At 38.1% G+C, this 10,884-nt stretch overlaps 1 protein-coding gene across 1 annotated transcript; it reads right to left on the reverse strand.

Moving 5' to 3' along the window:
- Positions 1–8,429: 8,429 nt before the first annotated feature.
- On the reverse strand, positions 8,430–10,303 carry LOC135430169 (dynein beta chain, ciliary-like; the record flags this gene model as incomplete). Its single annotated transcript, XM_064684723.1, is given in 2 exon segments — positions 8,430–8,571; positions 8,636–10,303. Coding segments are annotated over 2 exon segments (1,779 nt in total), but the record flags the coding sequence as incomplete, so codon positions are not given.
- Between the last annotated feature and the right edge of the window lie 581 nt (positions 10,304–10,884).

Genomic DNA, 10,884 nt, shown 5'->3' on the forward strand with positions numbered 1-10,884 from the left:
TCTCTTGGGAGGCGTCCTTTTTTTTCGATTCCAACCAGACTGGAGCACTCCAGGGTGAATGACTGTTTCTTATAATGTCCTAATGTAATAATTAATTTTTTTGTTTTTTGACCTCGGCACTTTCGAAATGTCAGTATTGTCAGATTGTTATATTTTCTGTTGTCGGGATGTCGTGTTTTATAAGGTTGGTAAATGTCAGTTTTTCCTTGTCGTTGTAAAATAGGGATGGGAACTTATTGTATAGTTTTATAATCTTAGTACGTTCTTCGGGGTTAAGGTTGTTTACTCGTATGTTGAGATGGCTTGTTCTGTCCGTTTCCCTTTTTCTTGTAATATGGTCTATTGTGTTTATTTCTATGTATTCGTCCACTTCAAACTGTTATACCAGTAAGGGGAGTCTAAATAAATCTTTTGAGGTTGGTCTGAATAATTGACAACTTCCTTATACCTATGTACTTTTTGGCTTGGTAAAGCCCTTCGGTAATGTATACTTTTTCTGTTATTTGAATTTCAGTTTCTAGAAAGGTGCCATTGTTGATCTTTACCTGGACTGGTACAATGGCTTTAGAATTTTCATCTGTTGTATAGATTTGTGTGATTTTGTTATTTTGGATAAAAATTGTTAAGTTAGCTTGGGGTGTATGTAAATCTAGTTCTTCTAAGTCTTGTTTGGCTTTTAATTGTTGTAGAATGTCAATGCCTATTAGGTCGTCGAAAAAGTCATGAAATTTGAATGAGAGGAATGTTAGTTATTATGGTTTTAAATTCTTTGAATATGGGAAATTTTGATCTGCTTTGGTCTATTTAACTTGATTCTATTTACTTTTTGGGTAAACGTAATGTGAAGGAAGGAAATTGATGCGGTCTGCCAAATGGGGAATCTATTTTAATGTATGGAAGTGTCGATCCGTGTTTGTTCATGTCTATGTACCCTGTCTGTGGCTCTAATTACTAGTAGGATTTCTTCTACATTTGTTATAAATTCGTTAAGTGCCTTAATGTTCCCGTAAAAATGTGGTAGATCGCGAATTGCATCTGGGATGCGCATAGATGCAAATACAGGGTGGTGTGTTCGAAGTCGATGCCATTGTTACCGTTATTTCTTGTTTACTAGTATTGGGTCTAGGTATGGTTTTTAGGGCAGTTAATTCTGTTAAATCGGACAAACTAGCACTTGTTCTTGTTCTACTTCTTGCTTTACTTTTCCTAATTTGGACATTAATATTTGTGTTTTGTTATGTGTTCTTATGTTGTTATGATTATTATGTGTTTTCTTACATAACTTATATTATTATGTATTATGTGTTTTCTTATATAACTTATAATGTGTCTCATTTCTAGGGTATTTGTGTTTTCGTGTGTTTATATTAGAATTAAGGATGAATCGCTGTGTCTTGTGTTTTATGTCTCACAATATTCTGTGATAAGAGATACTTTAGTAATTTGTTTCTTTCATAATCCATAATCCAATAGGGAATTGCTAGTTTCGAATTTGAAATAAAAGATTTGCAGATTTGTTTTTTTTTTTGTACTTTTTATATATATATATATATATATATATATATTTATTTTTTTTTTTCATTTTTATTCACCATTTTGTGTTCACTCTTATTTGGTTCGACTGCAGATAAGTTGAATGCGACGTATGGAACTTGCTCGATGCAATTCCCACTATCAGCGCGATTCTACACATTCTTTAGTCCGTGGACAAATAAGAGATCATATAATTAAAGTTGTTAACATTGCCTTTCTGCAATGGTTCTTTCTTAACATTGAAGAGCATGACTTGTTTATTTAGTGCCGAACGTTGCGAAGTGCAGCATGTTTCAGTGATTGGCGAATTTGGTTTGCGTCCAACTAGCTTTACAGCTTTATTAGTACATGCCTTCGTTTGTGTCGTGGCGTTTGACATTTTGTTACATATTTCGTTGGTGCTCGAGATCAGCCTTGTGCTTGTTCTCGCCACCGTATTGCTAAGGCTCGATCCCAACATCTATCGTGATTGCCGCGCCGCACTAATTCGTTCGAACCTAGCATTGCAACGGATTTGTTGGATTGAACGGGCGCAAACGTTCGTTTGATCCCTTCCAACATGTTGCACCTAAGTCCGAACCGAACCATTGCAGCTACGTTGCCAGCTACTTGTCGCATCACTTTTTACGTCACATGCACAATTGGCTTGCATTGATTCTTTTAGTTTCATTATTTTCTATATATTTTATATAAACTTGTTTGTTAACTTGTTTTTTTTTTGTTTGTTTTCTTTTCTGTTGTTTTCTTTTCTGTTTTTTTCTTTTCTTTTGATGAACTTATATTATTAATTTACATATCTGTTGCTCGCCTATATTGTTATAAAGTTGCTATCATGATTGGTCCGAATCCGGCGGGAAAAATGGCAAATGGTATTCTGGTTGAAGGAGGATATTGAACAATTTCACAGTATATTCTTTATATATTTATATGTTTTCAATAAAAGACCTACTGTTGGGTTTGATTCTTCAGAACAGACCTACTTTACATTTGTTCTTCAATCTAATGATAAGCTAATTTTTACAATATGTTTTGGAATTGTTTCTCAACGTGAGTCTGATAAAGTGCTGATTTTGGTGTTTTCAATTGCTAGCGAAAAGAAGTTTAGCAAACACATCCGAAACAAGTTTCGACTCTGCGATACCCTCGCTGGGAGATACGGTAGCTTGCGCGCAATGCACCGGTTGGACATTGATGAGCGTGATGCATTTCCAATTGGATCGGATGCCATCAAGTAGGAGTTCTACGTTGACGATTTCATATCTGAAGCCGATTCGGTGGCTGAAGCCATCAAATTCAATGTTTTTGTGGCAAATCTTGTGGCTGCCATACAAGAACTTACCGCCAGTATGGAAGGACGATAAGTTCCGACGGACAGAAATCCAGCTGGCATCCTTTCTAGAGGCACAATTCCAATCGGAACACTGATTTCATGGCCCATCGTATCCATTAGATGGTCGTCAAAATTAGCCGGCGTCTTGTCTTCCAAAGTCTAATCATTGAATTGACGAAAAGAGTACTGATTATCATGCAGCGTACATTCGGCTATGGGCTCACTGTTGCAAATATTCATAACGGTGAGCGTTGTTGTTAGATGACAACAGGAAGATTCGTTATCCCAGAAATGTGAAAAAATCCAGCTCCATCGCATCTCTTGCACCATTTCAGGATGAAGGTGAACTCTTCCGTGTGAGTGACGGCTTAGTAATTCGTCTCTGCATTATGATGCGTAACATCCCATAATTTTGCCTCCGCGTCATGCTATCTCCTTAGCTCTCATCGCTCAGTTTCATGAAAGGAATCTACATACTGGTCCCCGATTTCGCACGTATACTGTTGCTGACAGCGGACAGCTGACATTTGCAAAATGTACCGGTGTACGAGTGACTTCGCCTAATAGCTTCTTCTAGTCCTGTGGACTCGCCTCTTGTGGACTCGCCTTAAAAGGATATTGACACCTTCAAATGGGATACTGCGACATATGGTACAAACGAGCATCATTTCAGTCCGTGCGCGCAAGTCACCAGTTGACCATTGATGAGCATAACGCATTTTATTTGGATCGGGTGCCGATAATACTAAGTTCTTTGGCCTTGTATGGGATATAGCGATTGACTAGTTGCTATTTTCATTTTCTGTCATAGATTTCACTGTTAAGCAACGCAGGCCCTCAATGCTGCCTATTGTTGCTCGGTTTTATGATCCTCTTTGAATTTTAAAATCAGAAAGATCTTTTTCCAACAGCTTTGTAAGGACCAATTGACTTGGGATAAAAGTTTGCCGATTGCATATGATACGGTTTAGAGCGAATATTCAGCATATTTATTTTCCTAGAGTGGCGCTCTTCGAAGAATCTTAAGTTGAAATTCATCTCTTATACCATTTCCAAGTGGGTCGCCGTCTTAGCGCAACTCCTCTCTGGACTATGCAAACTTCTAGCCAAAATTCGACTTTAGTAATGGCCGATTTGGGGATTGAGAACAGTCTCTAATGCAGTCAGTCACACCAACAACGTCAATGTGACCCTGTTGAGCGAAGCAAGACTTACGAACAACTACGCCAAGGATATTTGGCTACCAACCATATCAAGCTAACACAACCATTACCCGATTAAGAAAACGTCAACACCTTACCCTTCTGCAGAATTAAAAATACTATAATACGACGCACGACATGTCATGTTATTTCCAAAATTGTTGGCTGATTCTTGAAAATACAATAAAATTAAAAAATAAAAAAAACACTGCCCCCACATGTATGTAAAATCTAATCATCATCGGACCATAATATCATATAGCTGTTACTATAATCCGCTTTTTCTCTCTAAAACTCAATTGTTGGTGTGTTTGTTGAGTAGGATCGGTTGCAAGTGGTGCGAGTTCTTTTGAGGGAATATATTTTGTTTAAGTAATTTATTTTTATTACTGATACCTATATCGAAGATCGGTGGAATAGTAGGATCTTATATGGCAAAATATTGCAAATATTCATCACGGTGAGCGATGTTGTTAGATGACAACAGGAAGATTCGTTATCCCAGAAATGTGAAAAAATCCAGCTCCATCGCATCTCTTGCACCATTTCAGGATGAAGGTGAACTCTTCCGTGTGAGTGACCGGCTTAGTAATTCGTCTCTGCATTATGATGCGTAACATCCCATAATTTTGCCTCCGCGTCATGCTATCTCCTTAGCTCTCATCGCTCAGTTTCATGAAAGGAATCTACATACTGGTCCCCGATTTCGCACGTATACTGTTGCTGACAGCGGACAGCTGACATTTGCAAAATGTACCGGTGTACGAGTGACTTCGCCTAATAGCTTCTTCTAGTCCTCTGGACTCGCCTCTTGTGGACTCGCCTTAAAAGGATATTGACACCTTCAAATGGGATACTGCGACATATGGTACAAACGAGCATCATTTCAGACCGTGCGCGCAAGTCACCAGTTGACCATTGATGAGCATAACGCATTTTATTTGGATCGGGTGCCGATAATACTAAGTTCTTTGGCCTTGTATGGGATATAGCGATTGACTAGTTGCTATTTTCATTTTCTGTCATAGATTCCACTGTTAAGCAACGCAGGCCCTCAATGCTGCCTATTGTTGCTCGGTTTTATGATCCTCTTTGAATTTTAAAATCAGAAAGATCTTTTTCCAACAGCTTTGTAAGGACCAATTGACTTGGGATAAAAGTTTGCCGATTGCATATGATACGGTTTAGAGCGAATATTCAGCATATTTATTTTCCTAGAGTGGCGCTCTTCGAAGAATCTTAAGTTGAAATTCATCTCTTATACCATTTCCAAGTGGGTCGCCGTCTTAGCGCAACTCCTCTCTGGACTATGCAAACTTCTAGCCAAAATTCGACTTTAGTAATGGCCGATTTGGGGATTGAGAACAGTCTCTAATGCAGTCAGTCACACCAACAACGTCAATGTGACCCTGTTGAGCGAAGCAAGACTTACGAACAACTCTACGCCAAGGATATTTGGCTACCAACCATATCAAGCTAACACAACCATTACCCGATTAAGAAAACGTCAACACCTTACCCTTCTGCAGAATTAAAAATACTATAATACGACGCACGACATGTCATGTTATTTCCAAAATTGTTGGCTGATTCTTGAAAATACAATAAAATTAAAAAATAAAAAAAACACTGCCCCCACATGTATGTAAAATCTAATCATCATCGGACCATAATATCATATAGCTGTTACTATAATCCGCTTTTTCTCTCTAAAACTCAATTGTTGGTGTGTTTGTTGAGTAGGATCGGTTGCAAGTGGTGCGAGTTCTTTTGAGGGAATATATTTTGTTTAAGTAATTTATTTTTATTACTGCTAAAGCAAACAAGCTCGTAGCGCGAGCTGCATTTGTGTTGGAGGGTTCAGGGGATCCCCTAGTAGGGAGCTCCCGACTAGAGCCTCTTATATGTTTAGTTCCGTTTTGATCGGATACCTATATCGAAGATCGGTGGAATAGTAGGATCTTATATGGCAAAATAGTTAAGCTTTATTTTTATTTTACCTGAATATTTTGAAAAGTTGGCATCCACATTTTTTGTTGCAATTCTGTTCGATAGGCACGAGTAAAACAACCGACATAGGATATGAAGCATGATATAAGAAGTATGTCTCCAGGTAGTTGTCTTATACCTAAGGTTATACTATTCGAAAAAAGGGGAATATTTAATAATTCATATATAAATTAACTTCAATATTTCTCACCTTTTCACAGACTCTGTCCAGCGAACTTTCTCTGTGGCTAGCCCACCAATTAACCGGTTTGCTATATCGATAGTAAACGCAGTTTTATCCGCTTCATCTTGACACTTTTGTTTCTTTGCCATCGCCTCATCGAATTTCATTTGTAGAATATTCAACTCTTGCTCAAGCTCATTGAGTCGTTGATTTAAAGCTGTAAGCTTATCTCTGGCATCATTTAATTCCTTTTCAGCTTCAACTAGAGCACGTTCTTTGGGTTCGACCACAAGATAAACATCATAGAATCGGTTTATATTGATAACCCATGAGCACAAACCAGCAGCTGCAGACGACTTGGATATTATTTTTTCTGGATTGAACTCAGGATCTAGAATATAAGGCTGTAATGCCTTTATAACATCTGGGTGAATATGCTTTTTATCGTAATTGATTAAGTTGTCGAGGAATTTATCAACATTTCCCATCATACCACGGGATGCTTTCCAGCTTCGGTCCTTGGGTATTTTTCCGCTGAAAGAAAACAGTACTAATACAGCTCCACATACACTAACGACAGCATCTGGTGGGGATCCAAAGGATTTAAGTTCCGTTAAGTTATTCTTATTCAGAGTATTTAGCGCTTCCTGGGCAGCAAGAAGAGCGGGTTGAGCCTTACGAAAATCTTCCTCACAGAGTTTGGCTTTTGCCCCTACGTCTTCTTCAATCTGACGAACATTCTTTTCTTCCTTAGTAGCATAAGCACGTTCCTTTGACACCTTTTCGTTCTCTGTGCTTACGACGACAATAAGATTGTCTGCCTCCTGATTTTTAACTTTTAGCTCAACTTCTTGCAATTTGAGAACATCCTGAAGTGCATCTACTTCTTTCGTGCAACTCGCCAGTTTAATTAAGCCATTTTCTAAGCGATAACGACGCTCTAAATTAGCATTGACTTTTTCATATAACAGCTTAGAATATAGAGAAATGAGCTCAAGAAAAGATTTTGGCGTGGTATAGTTGTACCGTTTTGCGTTTGCTAGATAGAGCTCTGAGATATCGTTTACAGTCTTATGTACATAAGCCATGAACTTAGCTACAGGTGGCGCCAATTCTATTGGCAGAACTGTAATCTCTGAGAGAAAACGCATTGATACAGACTCAAGTGCCTGCTGAGGCCACTCATGAAACCAATCTATTGTAGTACAGTTAACAAGGGCAGGAAATTTTCTAGAACGTACACGAAGAGTGGCACCTACAGGTGAAAAACAAAGTACAACCTTGAGAAGACTACGCACTTTCTCAATAAAATATTTCCAGCAGTTTTCACGACTGTCAATAATGCCAAGTTGCTTGACTTCATTACGCACAGCTCCAATCACGTTTTCCATTTCGTCGTCGGGAAAAAGTTCATGTATATCACCAGATGCGAGAAGATCGTTAACAAGAACTAAAAACTGTTCACGTGCCACCTCAGAATCAGTCATTAGAAAGCAGCATGCTGTGCTCTTGACTCCTGCTTTTGAATACAATACCGCAATATTAGTTTTTAAATCATTCACACTATAATCTTTTGTAAGCTGAATCTGAAATACGTCCAAAGAAGAGATAAAAGCCGCTAGGCGAGTAAGAGATTGTTTTCCTGAACCGCCAACTCCAATGAGTAGCGCATATCCTCTGGAAGATTCTAATATTCGGCTTATTCTGCACACATGTGACATGGCGTCATCGAAAAGAACCAAGTTCATGGCACCTACATAGTCATTATAACGCAGCTGAGCTTCCTCCAACAATACTTTCAGTCGGTCCCAATTTGGTATAGGCATATATTTAATATCTGAAAGTCCTTTCGCAAAGTGACAATATATATGAGGTTGCGCATAAATAATGTCTTCGCTTACACCTTCAATTCCTTTTCGTACTACCTCAACAACAATTTTCTTAAAGTTTCCTATGTCGGTTTGGTCTACCAGCTTATCACCATACACACGAAAACATTCGTGAACCCACAATCGTATCAGTTGATTAAAAGTGGGGCATGTTTCGTTATTAGCATATAGGACACCCTAGGAGAGATTTATTAGATTAGTACAATACAAATTATATAACTTACCGTAAATATGTTGGCAAGGTCTCGTAAATTAAAGTTGTAGTGAAACTTCATTGCTGTTGGAAGAAAAGATCCGACTACCTTTAAATGTAATGCAATTGCTGTATTGACAAGTGCTGTACACTCCTTAATGATGTTCTTTTCAAACTTATGTTGTGGATTTTCCAAATGCTGAGACAGTATTGAGTTTAGAATGTGAAATAATGCGTCCTGGCTCGGTTGACTGTGAAAGAAAAACGTACATTATTACTTTATATATTGTTAATTATAATAGATACAATACTTACTTAACTGCAAAAGAACAAAAGTGTCTTTGTAATCTAGGATTAATAGTAAAGGAACCTGCTGAAGGATTCATGCATGCCACAATATTGCATTTATGTATATCTTTCAATGTCATTTTAATCCGATCATACCAATGGTGATAATCCATGAACTGCCTGATTAAAGTATGTGGTTGAACTGTAAAATACTTATCGACCTCGGGCATATTCATATCATCAACAAAGTATATCATTTTTTTGTTTCCTATCGGGCCATAATTGCGACCTGCTTTTTTTTCAAGTGGTTTTTCTAATATTCGCTGCAACATTTCTGATGTAGTATAAAAGTTGAAGGGGACATTGGTTACAGCAAATTTGTCTGTGGGTAGAGTGCTTAATTTAGCATTCATCAATATTGTCTTGCCTGATCCCGAGGGCCCAATAAGCATTAGAGGATGATCTGCTTCTATTAGAGTATCCATGAAAAAGCGAAGCCGGGTTGTCTCCGCCGAATTAACCAAATTTGATTGCAGCGGAAGATCAGGATCAAGCTCAAAGTCCGGTACCAGATTAGTCCATGGTAAAAACTTTTTGCTTTCATTATGAATATAGTAGGAAAATATATTGCCTGATGGTGGAAACTTAACGGCTTTATATTCGTTCTGAAACCATTTACTGAACTCATTGCGCCAATCGATAATTTGATCTTGAAAAAGCGGTGATCCAAAACCCCAAACAACACTAAAAACAAAGTAGATCTCATACCAATCTTTGGGGCAGTCATGCGGTACATTTTGTGGGGTCAGCATACTGTCTAATAAGAAGCAAGTCATTTGTAATCGTGCAATATCAGAAATGGGGGTGATGCTTTTAAGTCGGCTTCTGAACAAATCAAGAAGTGGTGGTATGTATTTGTCAAATAAAACGTTAAGAGTAGCTACTTCACTTGCGTTGGTTCGTGTACCCAACCAAGATTGAATAAAGGGTGTCCATCCCAAGTCCTGTGGATTTATGTAAAGAATTCCAGCCCGTGATACTGTAGCTGGGGTTGCCGTTCGCAGCGATGCAATCTCAAAAAGTAAACGCATCTCTTTGGTTAGCGCAATTCGCTCATTGCTAGCCAAAGTTAGGACCTTGTTATCATCCATCACAGTGTTTAGGCTTTCAATCCACATAGGATCAATGTCACCATCCAGGACAATCCACTTTGGACCTGTACCACCCAAATTAGCTTGATCACGCATTAAAATTGAGAACAGGCCATCTTTCCATTCGCGGGTTGCTGGATTGACAATTCCAAACAACTCATCATTTGTCACTGCCTTTGGATTAAGATCATTGTAATGAGGCTTCCTTTTTTGATTCTGATATGTCTTGTTAAGCGTTTTCCAAACCTCAGACTTTCCAGTTCCTGCGAATCCAATTATGAATACAGAATGGCGTACTGCAAACAGTTCTTCAAGTTGAACGATCTTTAAAATGAACCCATCCTCTGGTTGCAGTTTTAGGTCAATCGCCGATCGCTTTATAACTGCTTCAAATTCATAGTTCCGTTTTCGTGGTACATCTAATGCTGGAAATAAGTCGCCTATAAGACCCATAAACACCGGAAGGTCATCTGTTACAATCTTCGGAATATTAAAATCACGCAATGCCCGCATTAGTACTTGATCCTCAGGCCGCTGTCGATCATCGCGCTAAAAACAATACTTTTATTGTTAAATATACATAGTCTAATTGGTTCGAAAAATCCGCACACTATTCAAATTAAAAGGTACGGAGAGATATAAATTAAAAAAATTTCAGTAAATTGATTAAAAAAATAACTACAATGGTGAGTAAATACAGCCTGGTAAAGCAAAACACAAATTAATAAAAAAATTCTTCTCATAATAAATTTCCTTTGCATACACGAACAGCTTGAAAAACAACTAGTTCTTAATTAGACCTAGTAACTATAAGAAATCTTCGAATATGGTGCCACATTGTTCACGTGAGTGGCATCCACTTTTTCAGAAAGGCCTTCAATACAAAAATAGATTCTTAAATTATTAGTTTTTTGCATTTTAAATTTAATTTTTATTTTATTTTTTTATGCGAACCGAAGGTAGGTCAGCGTGATGGGTACTGCTGGGATCGCTCCGCCGCAGAACGGCCTGGAAATGCACAATTTCTACGAGAAACAACACGCAAACACTGATTCGCTTTGTATATGAAGACTACTGTTTTATTTCCTAAGCTTCTTTGGCCCTGCTGCACCGTCAGCTCTCGAC

The sequence above is a fragment of the Drosophila montana genome, unplaced genomic scaffold, assembly GCF_035044405.1.
Source record: "Drosophila montana isolate Dmon_TW-CO22-7 unplaced genomic scaffold, ASM3504440v1 contig_2968_1, whole genome shotgun sequence".
Taxonomy (NCBI): Eukaryota; Metazoa; Arthropoda; class Insecta; order Diptera; family Drosophilidae; genus Drosophila; species Drosophila montana.